The sequence below is a fragment of the Artemia sp. Qi Xiang Cuo genome, chromosome 20 (genome assembly GCF_049724085.1).
Source record: "Artemia sp. Qi Xiang Cuo chromosome 20, ASM4972408v1, whole genome shotgun sequence".
Taxonomy (NCBI): Eukaryota; Metazoa; Arthropoda; class Branchiopoda; order Anostraca; family Artemiidae; genus Artemia; species Artemia sp. Qi Xiang Cuo.
In genome coordinates, this window is record NC_142813.1 from 50025807 (window position 1) to 50042122 (window position 16316).

At 34.8% G+C, this 16316-nt stretch overlaps 1 protein-coding gene across 1 annotated transcript in view; it reads left to right on the forward strand.

The window, feature by feature from the left end:
- Window positions 1-415: 415 nt before the first annotated feature.
- The window catches only part of Nubp1 (NUBP iron-sulfur cluster assembly factor 1), a 39730-nt gene continuing 23829 nt past the window's right edge, over window positions 416-16316 (forward strand). The window contains exon 1 of the mRNA XM_089106459.1: window positions 416-545. Coding sequence (XP_088962585.1) covers window positions 515-545 — 31 coding nt within the window. The 5' untranslated portion in view covers window positions 416-514. The remainder of the gene's footprint in view (window positions 546-16316) is intronic.

Consider the following 16316-nt stretch of genomic DNA (forward strand, 5'->3'; position numbering starts at 1 on the left):
TGCCGCATATACCCCTATATATACCAATTATAGGGTATATACTTGTACATTAGGGGGGGGGTAAGGTAATGTTTTCTTCTGATACAAATGAGTGGAAAGTTTAAAAATTACCCCCAACCCTCCTAATATGCAGATATATAACCTGTACCTCTGTATAGGGGTGGAGGTAAAATTTATTTGCGGTAAAAGTGATTATTATATCTGGAAAGAGCATAAAACAAAGCATTGAGCAAAAAATCACTTTATTTGTAAGTAGATAATATGAACAGCAAACTATTTACCAACATGACGACCAGAAAACTGAACAGAAGCCGGAGAATGGGAAAAGCAGAGCCATGGAGCAATCTTCATTAGTAATGTAAATGTCTGCCTGTCTCCCAGTTTTCCAGAAAACGCTGAATGTAGACGCACCTTAAGCCAGACGAAAAGTTTGAGAAGACGGTTATTAAATCAAATAAGCAACAATTTCAAAAAAAGAAAACCTGTCTCATTGAGAAAACAATAGTGAATAGACATGGAAGAAGTACCAGAAAATGCTCCAGATCGTAAGTATCTCTGTAAATTTATAAATTCTAATAGTTCCACTGATTCCTGAAATAAAATTTTTGAATTCACACATTGTTTATCTGAAGAAAAATTCTTGTGACCTAGGCTACTCTAAATCTTCTCACGATTAAGTTTCATTATAGAGAAAAAAAATCAAGAAAAAGTAAACCGTAAGGCTCTCCATTCATTGCTCTTTTATTGAAATATATTTCAGCCCCTTCCCCCTAGCCTAGTATCTTAGGCTAACTACTACTACTACTGCTAACAACTCATCACAGCACCAAGCTGCCTGAGGCCAACAGAGCTATGCATGCTCCTCCTCCATCCCAATCTATTCAAGGCCTCCCTTTTTACACCCGCCCATGAAGTTCCCATTTCCTTTAAATTTTTTTTTATGACATCCTCCCACCCCAGACAAGGATGACCTGCTTTCTGTTTAGCCCTAGATGGTTGGCCAAAAAGAACAATCTTTGGCAATCTGTGACCCTTCATCCAAACAATGTGCACTAGCCACCTCAACCTTTCTTTCATTATAGCCCTAGAGAGCAGTATTGAACCAAATTTTTGTATAGGGTAAGACACCCAGTAGTCGTCCACCTGCCTATTCTCGGACAAAATGTAACTAACAGGGAATTTACCTCTAGGCTAATGTGCTTAGAAAGTTTTTAGAAGATGAAAACAGTATTTTCTGTCCGAGAATAGGCAGGTGGCCGACTACTGGGTGTCTTACCCTAGTCTATTGTTTGCAATACAGTCAGTCAGCCAGGTACCCAGAACCATCCTTAAGCAATTTCTCTGGAAAATATCTAGCATATCTTCATCTGCTTTTCAGAGTGCCCATGCTTCAGAGCCAAATTTGACCAATGTCATCACTGTAGCTTCTAATATTCTAATCTTGGTTTGGAGACTTATCTTCCTATCCTTCCAAACTATTTTTAACTGTGAAAAAACACCCTGAGCCTTGGCTATTCTACTTTTGACATCTTCGCTGCTCCCACCGTCTTTACTAATAATACTACCAAGGTAAGTGAAGCTGTCCACCTGATCAATCTTTTCATTACCCAACTTCGCATTTTTATCTTCACTTATTCCTAGCCTTAATGACTTAGTCTTCTTAACATTAATTTTCAACCTTATTCTAGCACCCTGAACTTGCAAAACCTCTAAAACTTCATTCATTTTGCTCACACTTTCATCTAGGATAATTAAATCATCAGCATAATCTAAGCCCAGGAGACTTTTTCCTCCCCATTTGATTTTGTGGTCTCCCATTGCCTTTCCTGTGCTCCTTAAGACAAAGTCCATCAAAATAATCCATATAAAGGGAGATAGAACAGAACCCTGATTAACCCCTGATTTAATACAAAACCAGCTGCTAACCTCATTCCCTACCTTAACTGCAGCAGGGTTATTCTCATACATAGCACTAATCACTTTAATGTATTTGTCTGGTATACCATACAAGGATAAGACCTTTACTAAAGCTCTTCTATCAACAGAATCAAACGCTTGCTCATAATCTATAAAACTGAAGACCAAATGTGTTTGAAAACTCAGGCACTTCTCGATTATTAACCTAAAAGTGAAAATTTGGTCAACACATCCTCTACCTTTTCTAAAACTGCACTGTTCTTCTCTTAGAGCTTTGTCTATGACATCTCTTAGTCTAAAAAGTATCATATTACTAAGTAATTTACTACCTACAGAGACCAGACTAATCCCTTGATAATTACCACACTCACTTTTATCACCTTTCTTATAAAGTGGCTTAATTAAGGTTTTCTTAAAATCATTAGATACTTCCCCTTTTTCAAAAATTATATTCATAATCTTCAGTAACTTATCTCTAACCTCAGAGCAACCATATTTAAGACACTCATTTACCCCCCTATCAGCACCTTGAGCCTTATTATTTTTTAGTCCTTTTAGTACTGTTGCTAATTCCTCCTCACAAAATAAATCTTCCTTCACATCCAATGTATCACAAACTTTTTCATTTTCCTCTATATCTCTTCCTTTAATGCTATCTTGGTTAAGCAAATTCTCAAAATGTTTGGACCATCTCTCTTTAGTTTTCTCCTTATTGCTAGTTGGGGCCCCATTCCTATCTTTAACTGGGCCAAGTCTGGATTGATTACTCCCTCTCAATTTATTAACATGCCAGTACAATATTTTCTTATTTTGCTGTCTAGATTCCTGTTCTAGATCCTCGAAATTTCATGGCCTCCACTTCAAACTACCTTAGTTCCCATTCTGACGCTTTCTCCACTTTCTTTACATTCCTTTTGTTTTCATATCATCTATCACTAAGGTAATTCTTGTATAAGTCTTTTCTCCTTTTTATCAAGCATAAAGCTTTTTCACTAATATTCTTAGCTGCAGTTCTAGCTTTCTTTCTTAAGACACCTTCAGCAACTTCACAAATTATTTTTCTAAAATTATTCCAACGATCTTCCACATTATCAAATTTTAAACTCTCAAGTTTAGTATTCAACTGTTCCTGGAAAGTGTCTCTCAAATTCTTATCCTGGAGTCTACCAACTTCATAACTTCCCAGGAGGTAGTTACCCTTCTGATATTTCAGCTTTAAATTAACCCTTGACACTACTAGATGGTTATCTTGACTTTTAACATCAATAACAGCACTCCTATAAACCCTAGTATCATGTATTGATCCTGCCAGTCTTTGGTTTACAATAACCTAATCAATAAGGTTTGCTGTCTTACCATCTCATGAATACCATGTTAACTTATGAGCCATTTTATGACCAAACACTGTATTGGTTATAACTAGATTGTTAAACCTACAAAATTGTAAAAGTCCGTAGCCATTACTCTTTTCTTTTCCTACACCAAATTTACCTGGGCTAGGATACCATCTATCCCTATTTCTACCGGCCTGGGTGTCAAAATCTCCTAGCCAAAACATCATATTTCTGCCTGGGACCCTGTCTATTTGTTCCTGTAACTATAAGTAAAATTCATCTGAGCCACTAGTATCTCTGTCAGTTGGTTCTACAGGGGCATATACTAATATAACTGATACCCTGAACTTTTTAGTCATAAAATGAGCAATTAGTGTTCTATTATTAATTCCATCCCAGCCTAAATAAGACGTGGCAACTTGCTCCTTCATCATGAGCCCTAATTCTTTTCTATCTACCCCAACCCTCCATTCTGAGTATAACATTTCTACGTCACCTAGTTTGTTGATTCCTACCTCTGGGATATCGGTTTCTAAAACTGCTAATAAATCCAGTTCAAACCATCTGAATTCGTCTGTCAAAATGTTGATACAATAGTCATTTTTTAACATCATAACATTCCAAGTTCCAATTTTCATGTTCTTTAAATCATTGAAATTGTTTTCGCCTCAGGAAAAGCAATGATCTCAGATACCAGTGCAGGACAGGGATCACATATCTTCTCAAGTCTACACCAAAGTGCTTAAGCCAGCTTAGAACCAGACAGCAGGAACTCCCTGGGACCTCCATGAGTGGGGGCTTTGTGCAATCCTGGGCCCATCTTGGTTGTAACATGGTTATCAGCACTTGGAAATGCTCTTCTATCAACAAGAGTCAAAATCCTGCATGGACAATCTTAAGCCTATTACCTCCAACTCATTATATATTCATGCCTAAAAAAATTATGCTACTACAGGGAGGCAACCCATAATAGATAAATTAGCTAGGAAGAGGTCTTTCAGTCTGAAGACGCCTGTCAAAACATACCAAGCCCAGAAAGTTATCCATTTGTTAGAATCCCATGCAAATGCTGTGTTGTTTACTAGGCTATGATTTCCTCAAGGGGTGCCACTCCTCAAGTAGGAATAGAGTTGGCCGCAAGGTCCTCAGTCTTGCAGGCACCCTGAAAGGGTTGAGGCAGCCCTTTGCAGAGGCTGTTGTCCATAGGCCTGGATCTTATGCCCTGCTGCAGTTGTCCTCCTATAGAGTATCCTCCCGCAATGGTTTTCTGCATCACCATGCAATTTAACCCATTACTGGGAGAAGGTTTTTTACTCCTGGGACTTGTGGACAAACCAGTGGGCCATTTTTGAGTGTACACTTGAGGGGCCTTCTTCCTCCTCCACCTGTATATATGACCCCAGGCGAGGGTGCCACAGTTTCTATTATGGACCCCCAGGGACAAGGTTCCCCTTGGTCTGTGCCTCCTGTGGAGGTACCCTACATATCTGTCAGGTGTTCCCCTATCGCCACCAGAGGACACGCTGAATGTCCTGGGGGAGGCCAACTAATATGTAGCCTAACCACTTTGAGATAACCATTTTGTTAAATATAGTCCAAACATCAGATACTAAAAACTCCGAGGCTGACACAAACCCATTTTTTCACTTTGATATTGTTACTTTGATATCAGTTTTGATACTTTGATGAACATTTGATTTCTTTAAAACAGTTTGATTTTGAAATAAGGAATTTTAAAAAAGCTTGAAACTCTTTGCAATCAGTGAAAAACTGTTTTTTTATTTAATTTCTGAGATTTTTTCAACTAATGCAGGTTCGATTTTGGCTCACCGTGCATGAAAAATTAAAACACAATTTGCATATTAATTTTGGGCAGATTTATTCCAGATATGAAGGGTCAGCCCCTCCTCGATACCCCACTCTATACGCCAAAGTTATTAGCACTTCAAAAAAAATGCGGGAATTTATTTTGAGGATTCCTTCTATTTCAAAGTAAGAGGAGGGGTGTCCAAAATAAAAGGCAAAAGCAGGAAATGAGCATTTTGTGTTTGTGATGGAGTCCATATTTTGGGCATGGGCATAGGGAGGGGGGCAGCTGCCCCCCCCCGAGACCTTCAAATTTACATTAGATATGGCTGAAAAAGCAGTTGATAAAACTCCATCACACTATCGACTGCTCCCCCCTCCGTTTAGACAATATGCTGCCTACGCCCATGATTTTGGGGGAAGGTTAATTTATCAGAGCAGCACAGTAATTGTACGAAAGTTATTTAAAATTAAGGAAAAATAAAATTAAGCATGGTTTCTGCATAGTGGAAGAAAGGAGTAATGAAAAATTCGGAAATAATTCTTCAACAATAAACTAAGTTTAGACAGAACATTGGAAACTAAATTTTCGTATATAAAAATGAGTCCCTTTGAGACTCCAGACCAAAGTATTTACCCCTCCCTGAAGCTCATAAGACATGTTGATAAAATTATTCTAGCTAAATTAAAAGAAAAGCTAAATTTAAAGAAAGGCTAACACAAGATGTAGACCAAGGCTACCCATAGACAGGATACTAAAATTGGCTTATTGTGTTTCTTTCTTTTCTTTCGTCAAATTGGCTTCACTCCGTATAGATGTATGAGCAGTCCAGCACATAAGCAGAAATGTTAAGAAAACAATTCCTTTTTCTTAATACTGACAATAATCCTAGTTAATATCTTTTGCATTAGGAGAACTTATGTCAGTAAATTTCTAGGTTTCACTATAATTTAGCTAGGATGAAAGTGAAAACACCATTTGATGCCTTTTTATGTTCTTTCATAATTCAATAATTGCTTCTGTCACAAATTGTGTCTTGAGCCCTTAAAGGGGTCCTGAAGGTATTTTGGATGAATCATAAAAGAGCATAAAAAAATTATCAAATGATGTTTTCACTTCATTCCTTGTTTTTCCAGTTTTCTGAGAAATTCATTAATTTCTTAGAACCTAGGCTATAGGCTATTATGGAGTAGGCTATATACCCCCGCCTCCTAATCTGCAAATATATACCCAGAATTGCATCCTCAATCTGAATATAACTTTCATTTGAATCACAAATGAACTTACTCCCACCCCATGATGTGCAAATATATACCCTGATTTGGATATTTAGGGGTGGGGTAAAGTTCATTTGTGATGAAAATGAAGGTTATATTTAGATTGAGTATGCAATTCTGGGTATATATTTGCACATTGACGGGGTAAGGTAGATTCTCTGTTAATATATAGGTTTCAAGAAATTTATGAATTTCTTAGAAAACTGGAAAAACAAGGAAAGAAATGAAGATAAAGGTTCTCATGCTGCTAAATATATTAACTAGGATTATTGTGCAATTTATAAAGCAAGAATAGTTTTCTTAATGTGCCTTCTTATAAGGTGGACTGCTCATACATTTATACCCTGTTACCTTTTCTAAAGAAGTCATGTTAAATAAAAGTAATATTAGCCTAGATGTTTTAATTTATGCTCTTCACAAATATCATGGTCAGTTTCCTGACAATACACATCACCTCCCCCCCCTGGTTAATCCCATGTAAAACTCTATGGTATATTAAACTTTAAAAAACACTAAATACCGAGAATTTCATTTTAAAATATACAATATGTGTTTATTATTGGTATTATTCCTGTATCTCTACTCTCCAGAAGGAAGCATTATAAGATTTTGAAAACTAATTTAAAACATTCAAAATACTTGCTTACACCACTCCTTAAGGTATATCAATAAACTTTATCATCCAAGGGCACTGGCAGAAAATTTTCCAGGGGAGGGGGAGATGCCAAAATAGTAGTGGTGGTTGGGTAGCAGGGAATATATTTTAGGATTTTTTTTGCAGGAATAAGTTTGTTTTAAAAGCCTTTAGGAAAAAACTCAAATAAAAAGAGCAATTAAATTGCATGCAAAATGAAACAAAATACAGGGAATTTTAAACAACAAGGATTCCAGGCAAAGGGATCAATTTATTTAATCAATAGTATATTTAACTATTATTATATTTAATCTTAAAAGAAAATCAAAATTATAGAAAGATTTATTGCTTCCATAGATTATAACAGATATTGACTTGTCTTTATGCAGTTTCCTAAGCTTTAGAATAGTTTACAGAATGAGTAGAGATACTAAAAAATCATCCTACATGCAAAGATGCCATGTTTTGATTTTATAACAGTCATGTAAAATGTACATCTTTCATAACAGGACGATCCCCCCCCCTGAACTTAAACCTCGTATATATTCAGACATTCAAATAAAAATAGAATAGCAAAAGAAAAATATAATTTAAACTTACTATTGAACTGTCAAATTGCTATATCTTTTTATTGTCCTATTCAGCTAAATAAAATCAACAGGTTAAAAAAAAATTGTCACAAGAGAATTCTACAAAATAGTTTGTGATAAAAAACTGGAAGTAAAAAGTAACTTGGGTCAATATTCACCAAAACTGAAAATGGAATTTTCAGAACAATTGCTACACCAGCAGTATTGGCTTTTTTATACTGATTCTAAATACATAAAATTCTTTCAGTTTATTGTTACCCACCCAAAACCAAAAATCTGAGAAAATTTGCCTGATTTTTGAAAAAAGGGGAAACACCCCTAAGAAAGCAAGTGGTCTTATTGAAAATCCCTTTATTAGATCCATCATACCAGAGAACCCTGTTGTAGATGTTTCAAGCTCCAATCTTCAAAATGTAGAATTTTGCAATTTTTTTTTCAGAAGAAATGTTGTTGATGCATGTTTTTTTTTCCAGGGCTGATTCTATCACACCAAAGATAATTGGGAGGGAGCTCATTCAAACATAAATTTTAAGCTCTTTTTTAAGTTACCATACAGATTGGGCTGGGGGAAAGTTTTATTTTCTGCCATTTTAGGGCACCAAACTATGACTTTACGCCAAAGAGGACAAATTTGGACGGAATTTAAAATTCTAAGAAACTAATTGATTTAAAAGTATCAATAACTGTATTTTAGGCTTCCCAGTTGCAAAAGAAGTACTGCCACATGGTGGCAGTACTGGATTCAACCAAGTTGATTTGCTTTATTTTGTAATGAAATTAGGCTATGTGATCTGTAATTGAGTATCTGCTGGAATGAGAGGGGTGACTCATTGTTTAGGTGGGAGTAGGGCAGGTTCCCAAAAAATTACATTTTATTGGACAAACTGCTTACTCTTCACAAGGCTTCAGATAAATGTTGAAAGAGGTAGGGGGAGTAGGAATTAATTAAAATGTTTGTCTATTCAGTTAAAATGTTACATTCCCATATCTACCAGTACAGAGGTGGAAAAGGCAAGGCATCATCAGCTCCAGCAGGAAGTTTCTTTGAACTGTCAAATACTGCTAGGAACTTAGTTTTCAGCAATTTTTCTTTCCCCCTCATATACGTAATAATTTCTGTTTGTTTCAAGTTTTAATGTTGCTCCTTACTTTCAGTTGAATATGTCTTTTTAAATTAATGAAGCTTAGAGACAAACATTTTTCTAAAGGCAATAGAAACAGTATGTCAACTAAAGTAAAAGTATATAAAAATGAAAAAAACAATTAATTCCTAAAATACACAAAACAATAGCCTACATACAAAAACTAAGATATAAACTCCCAGCATTCAGTTCTGTTGAGCAATGCTGAAGTATTGGACTAACAATATCAATTTGAACTTGGTTATCAAACATCAAAATGTTTAATGCCTTTGGTGTTTATAAAAGTAGTGCATTTTCAAAGTAGTTTGTTCAAAATATAGCATTAAAACTAAGATTTAAAAAATCGAATGAACATTTGTTATTCAATATTTTTAATATAATTTTGAATACCTAAAATTAATATATTTTACACCTTTATACTTCATAACTGTGAAATTCCTGGAAAAAAAACAAATAATGATCAAACACAAAAAACTTATCTGTTCAGGGGGAAAATACAGAAATTCCCAGCATTCCATTCAGGGGAAACATTTCTGATTATATTAGCTTCATATATCACTTCATGGGTCCCCTTGCAATGCAAAAAACAAATTGACAACATATTTTTTACCAAAATTGCCCCTTATTAAGTTGTTTTTCTTGTGTTTTTTTATAACTATACACTTTCTTGTGTACTAATAACTGCACTAATTAATAATAAACAAATATATATTTAGGATCACCATAAAAAGCTGATTGTTTGATTTAATGTTATGAATAGTTAGACTCTTATGGTTTCTTTATTAACTAGGATTGTTATTTACTTACCATTCCTTACTATGAAGAATTTGTTGTTCTTTTTTGTGTTTTTTTTTTACTCCAACCAAATCATATAAAAAAATGTTTGTGGTAAACTGGAAAGGGGTCACTCAGTCACAAATTAGAACTTATATTTTTTTTTTTTAAGGGTCAAAACTTATTGACAGGCAGCCAACAAGGGGGCAACGCATGTTTTTTCCCTATCTGCTCTCTTTCCTTTAGTTTCCTTATAATTATTTTATAGTCCCAAATTTCCTGTGGGGAGGGGGCATGGTACCCCTTGTTCCGCCGCCAGCGCCCATGTTACCATCTGGCACTGTTTTCTCTTCTCCTCAACATATTATTTGAATTACCTTTGTCCTCCCCAAGCATCCCCTGAAATTTTTATTTTGTTTCCCTCCTTGCCAGTCATTCTTATGATATAGCTGATACCAAGCACTATTTTGATAGTCTGGGTGGATCTACTGTCTTTTGATTTACCTCCCTACTTCACTAGCCTATAAATTAATTCTAAGTTTTGCTGGGATTAATGTTGCCAAAACTTTTTGGCAGATTAGACATGCATTTGCTAGCTTCCACCTCACTTCTCTTTAAGAACAAAATGTAAAGTCCTCTTACCTCCTCCTCCCCTGTCAAATGTTCTGAAAACTAAAGCTCAATCCCCACCAGTTGTTCTAAGATGTTGCAGATACACAATGTTGATAACCTGGATGTATGGTTTCTTTTTATTTACCTCTGCTTCTCCCCCACACCAAATTTCAATGTCTATCCCCCCCCCCCCAATACCCTTGATAATTTGAAATTGTTCCCCATGGATTTTCTTGAGATTTTATAGATATACTAGTTTGATAACTAAAGTACACATGGGTTCCTTTAACCTATATTGCTACTGTATGTAGGTTATATTTGTGATGCTTTTTAGGTAAGGGGCCTAGAAACAGGCCAAAACAAAAAATATGTTTTTCTTGATTAGTTTGGAACTTCTAGCCATATGTTCTTGTGCCAAGAGGAACCTTATGAATGAAAAAATATCAAAAGCTCTAAAAAAAAGGCCAAAGAATAACAATTTTTCCCTCATTTGGCTTGAAACTTATATCCCTAGATTCATAAACTAAGATAATGCCAATGCAGAAAAAAAAACAGGAAGAAAATATTGGTTCCCCTGGAACAAGACCAAGAGACTTTCTTCCCTTCACTGTGTATAGAAAGGGTAATTGGAAACTTTGGAGAGAGCTTAATCAGTTGAAAATTAAAAGTTATAGTTCCTTATCTAAGGGTCAAAAGGGATCAGAGGGCAACCAACCTTCCTTCAACGCCTGTTTTTAGTGTGCTACTTATGAGGACTAACCCCATGATATTAGATCACAGTTTTGTCATAGCCATCTTGTTCAGAAATATTGAAGGGTGTAACAAGCATGCCTCCAGGATTAATATCAGCCCTAAGGGCAATAGCCCTAAACTATGTAAATTTTCCATTGTTCATAGATGGGGTTCAGTAGAAAAGGTGGACACGTTTGGTATTGGTCATCCAATCAGAAAGGAGCTCTTAGAGATAAATTTGTAGAGGGAGATATAAATGGAAAGATAGTAGCATTCAGGTCATTGAAATACCACATCTGCAATATCTTGGGAAGGGCTTAGGGGATGAAATTGAAACTTTCATGTGATGTTAGGGAAAATAAGGGAGGATGGGGCAAAGGGACTTCAAATTTGTCTGGGAGGAGTGAGAAGGAAAGGCTAACAATTTTTGTGACAGATTCACCAAAACTCTTTTGTCCTATAAGCTCTAATAGGACTTATAATCTATGTATGGTTAAGTATTTTTGCCATTTGAATATTTTAAATGTTCGACAGTTGAGATTATCAGACCAGTATTTTCGTGTATCAGTGTTTAAATAAACTAGCACCTAATTATTTTTGTGATGTTTTATCATTGAATTCTGCATACCATTCTTATGATGTAAGGAATTCTACAGACCTAGTACACAAAAGAGAACACACTGTTAGGTCTAGTTGTGTATTTAGGCATGTGGGTGTTTTGGTTTAGAACAGTCTTCTGGAAAGCACTAGGATGGCTAAGAGTGTGTCCTCTTTTAAAAATAAGATAAATAATTTTTTGATGAGTAAGGATGGGTTAGGGGAGGGGGGCCGTCTTCTGTGGGTATTGGTTTGCAGTTCTCATGAGGTTTATTTTTTATTTATTTATAAAATTGCATTGTTTCTTCTTTTCTTTTTTTCAATATATATATGTAGTAAGTGAGTAAAATATTGAGCCCTGTCAAAAACAAATCTGTATAGATTTTCACGTGGTAGGTCTGTTTGATATGATTTTTTGGTAAATATTGGTCTTTAATAAATTTATTTCTCTCTCTGAAAAATATTAAGCTAAATCAGAAGATGCTATTTATCGCCAGTTTATTACAATGGCATAGTTGTCTACCTTAAAATTTTGATTAAGATGTACAGGGGAAGGGGGTACCATGATTGGGAATGAGGGCTGGTTGACCTCCCATCACTTTCAACTTTCAAAAGGAACTACAGAACTTTCAATTTCCAGTCAAATAAGCCCCCTCCAAAATATCTAAAGCCATCCCTTCAAGACAAAGTGGCTGGGTGATAAAAAGGAATGAATAAATAATACATAGAAAAACATAGCTATTTTGACCTCTTTTGTATTGATGCATTGCCCTTTCATGCTGAGCTCCACAAGGTCTGCGTCACACTTGCAAAGCACGAAGCAGACCTTGCACAGCGAAATATAACGCAATGCAAGAAAGCCCTATTCTTGCATTATGCTTATTACAGAGCCCTATTATAGAGGTTTCAGCTGCTATTTACAAAAATGCGTTATTTTTTTATTTTTGCCTGAAGAAAGATCAAGTGCGTGTTTATTTTTATAATTTTTTTGTTTCGAGAAATGATCACATAAAAAAAATGGTGCTTGTAGATTGGGAGAAGGCTCACTTGAATGGAAATGAAAAATTCTAGTGACCAAAAGAATTGAAGGGCAACTAGCCCCCCTCCCACGCCCATTTTTCCCCAAAGACATCTGTTCAGGATTTTGAAATAGCCATATGATTCAGCATTGTTGAAAGGTCCAATAACTGTGCTTTTGGAAATGACCCCCCTCATCCCAGGAGAAGGGCTGTAAGTTATGCAATTTGCCCATTGTTCACATATAGCATTTGTTATTGGCAAATATACAAATAATTTGTTAAGGCATTTTCTGCAGAGTAGGGGGGATTTCTACAGGGGGATTTTTTGGGGTGTGCAGGAAACTTCCCTGGGGGAAGTTAACAAGTTAAGTTTTTCATGGGAGGAGGGGGATTACCTTGTGTTATCTAAAAAGCAGTTAGAAATTAAATAAAAAAAAAATATCAAGTGAAAATTAGGAGTAATATTACAACTTAAAACAAACAGAAATTATTATGTATATGAGAAGGGGGGCTGCCCCTTCATCATCTCTTGCTCTTTACACTAAAGCTTGACTTTTGTTACAAGTTTTTTAGGAACAACTGCTCAAACACAAGGGCATTTGAATTTGAATGAAAAGTGTTTTTAATGAACTTTGAGACTTTAATGGAAAGAGCAAGGATTGGTGGCCAACCTCTCTCATATTTGGACTCATTTCTGTTGGTTTTAAGCTTTAATGTTGCTCCTTGCTTTCATTAAACAAAGACTGTTTTTCTCTTGTAATGAATAGATAAATGTATTTAGAAGAAAATCAGCCTGCAGATGATGGCTGGTTTTGAAGTGAAGTGAATATGAGCTGTATATAAAAGTCCTTATTAGTTGATAGGCATAGGCTGATAAGTTGCTCTTGAATTTGATATTTCTAACTGCTGCATTATTTATCTGAGGGTGTAAATTGGAGGGAGGGAGTGGGAAGCAATTACCACCCCGCACTTTTTGCCAACTTATTTGACATCAAATTACACCTTTGTTTGGTACTTTCATTAAAACACTTTTTGGTATATATTTTTAATTTGAAAAATTGCCCCCTCCCCTATATTTTGAAGAATAAATTTTTCAACCTCGCACTTTCATTTGTGGAGTCTCATCCCTGAATTACATATTACTCCAAAAATACCAACTTTGAGTTGTTGTTTTGTTTTTACTAATTTTGCAGAAGAACAGGAAGTTACATATTTAATCTATGTCAAGGAACACATACTGGGGTTCAGTATTCATATTAAATTGAAGTTTAACAGTCAGACTGCATTTGCAGCTTCACCAGCAAGATTGGGACTCCTGAAATGACTAGCAAACTGTCAACCGCCTTTGGCTTTTAAAAGGCGCTTTAAAGCAGGGTATTTACAAAGAGACAGAACTTCCCTATAATTCTATGATGAAAAGTGTGCTTCAGTTACACTAATTTATGTCTCTGAAAATTTTTGCAAACCAACCACATTATTCCTTAAGCACATCATAAAAGTAGATGCAAATAACCCCTCCTTTTAAAGTTTGGTTTGTCCTCCTATGTCCAAGGATCCAGTAAAAGGAACAAAAAGTTAAATTCTACCAGATAGGCTCTGCTGTGTGAAAATTTGAACCAGTAAAAATTTGAACCAGTGAATTAATGTCATTTAAAAACCTTTCACTAATTTTTACTGGTTCAAACTTTAAAAGGAGAGGTTATTTGCATCTACTTTTATGATCTGAACCAGTAAAATTTGAACCAGTAAAAATTAGTGAAAGGTTTTTAAATGACTTTTAAGTTACAATTTTTTCTACAAGAAGTCTCTTTGTGGTACTTGCTTAGAAAACTGAGCATGCATTACAAGTTCAAAACTCTTTAAGGCCAGGTTCAGACAAATCCCTCTGTTTTTTTCAGTATTTTTTTTTTTTTTTTTTAACAGAACAAAATAGAAGCAATATTTTCTTTCTAATCTACATATCGTAATTACTTATTTTGAATGAAAGTACAATTGTAACAAAGTCCATTGATACCTTTGTTTAAATATGCATGGACATCTTTAGTTTCAACTAAATCAAAAGGAATGTATGCATGCAGGTTGTCAAAAGGGCACATAAGCAATATTTTATGAACACCTTAGGTTATTAAGTTGAAATATTCAGGGTGTGTTAATGATGATGTTAAACATAGTCCCAAAAGGGACTATGTGCAATATTAATGCTGTTACTGCTGCTACAACTACTACTTCTACTGAGGCTAAGGGTATCAAGGTGAATCTGAGTGCTTTGACTTCCTACTGTATTTTTTTTACTAAGAGAAGGTAATTCTGTATATGGATTATTGGTATGAATATAATTGTTTTAATTAGGTAATTATTATCATGAGTAATCAATAAGGGTATGTAGACTATGGTGAAAATATTGCCTTTATTAAGATTTTTAAGGTAGTAGCTGTAATTGATTACAGTACCAATATCCAATGTTAAAACAATATTTATTTTTAATATTTCTATTAAAATTCCCATTAAAAAAATTAGGTCTAAAATTCCCATCCCCTTCCAAATGCTGGATCTGCAACTGACTTAAAATTTTTATTCAAATAATGAACTAAAATTCAAAATTAATTCAAATCTAAAAATTTTAAATTCTAAAATTTAATTTAACAAATTAAAATATTTTACAACATTTGTACAACAGAAAATTAAGAGAGAAATACGAGAAACAAAGCAGCAGCAGTGGAACAAAAATAAACTTGTCCCTCTGCTTTATTTAAGTTAAACCTGCTTTTGTCTCTTATTTTTTGTAAATGGAAAAACAGTGTGTTCTATGAAATTATTTTGTATAACAGGGTACTTTAAATGCATTTTAACAAGCTCTCTGTTACTGCTTTTGAAACTGTGAACTTTATGAAAAACTATGATTATATTTATCCTCCTAAATTTTAGTTAAAGCAAACAAATTCTGTTTTTTAGGTGATTCTTGATATATAACTTGTCAACTTAAGATTTATCAATTACAAAAACAATTTGCATTATAAGTTATATTTAGAAAAGGGAATAAGCTGTCAAGTTTTATTAAGAGAATTTAGTTTTAGTGGTAAACACAGATTCAATATGGATTTACTACCTGGAAAAACGACAAAGTTAGAATGAACAAAAAAGTGTTAAATTAGAGGGCGAAATTACAGTTCAAAATGTTATAATTCTGGAAACATATTAGATGACAAAATTCATCATTAACTAACGTTTTCATTGAATATCCAGAAAATGTGAATAATGTGACAAGAAACACTGCTAATTATTTGTGTCGAGGGGTCTCTAATTTCATTTACCTCGGAAATTATTTAGAGGGTCTTGGGGGGGGGGGGAGTGGCTTTATACCTAAAACATTCGCAAGACTGTAATGCTTCTTACAATGGTAATGCACTTTATTTTAAGCCGAGATTGGTTCTTTTTTAAAACAGAATATCCCCAAGAATACCAAAATCTCTTTAAAAGTACTATAAGAAAGTACTTTAAACTTAGCTTACCCCAAGCCTGTTCCCAGAAACTCCCTCCAAGTACAGGCTATAAAGATATAATGACTTAAAAACGCACTATCTATGTATTTCTCCCCTTAAGTTTTAGCCTCTGCAACCTTTACATGCTTTACGCGCTTTTACACAAGGAGGGTTATGATGTTATGAAACCCTTCACCAAGAACTTATGACCCAAAAAAATAAATTTTTTTGCCCACCCTCCTTCTTGAAAAATTCCCCAAGACTGGTTTGAAGGACCCCGCCTCCAGAAACATTGAGATATAGTGAGTTTAAAATGCCCTTTTTATGTACCTTATGTACACACACACACACACACACACACACACACACACACACACACACACACACACACACACACACACA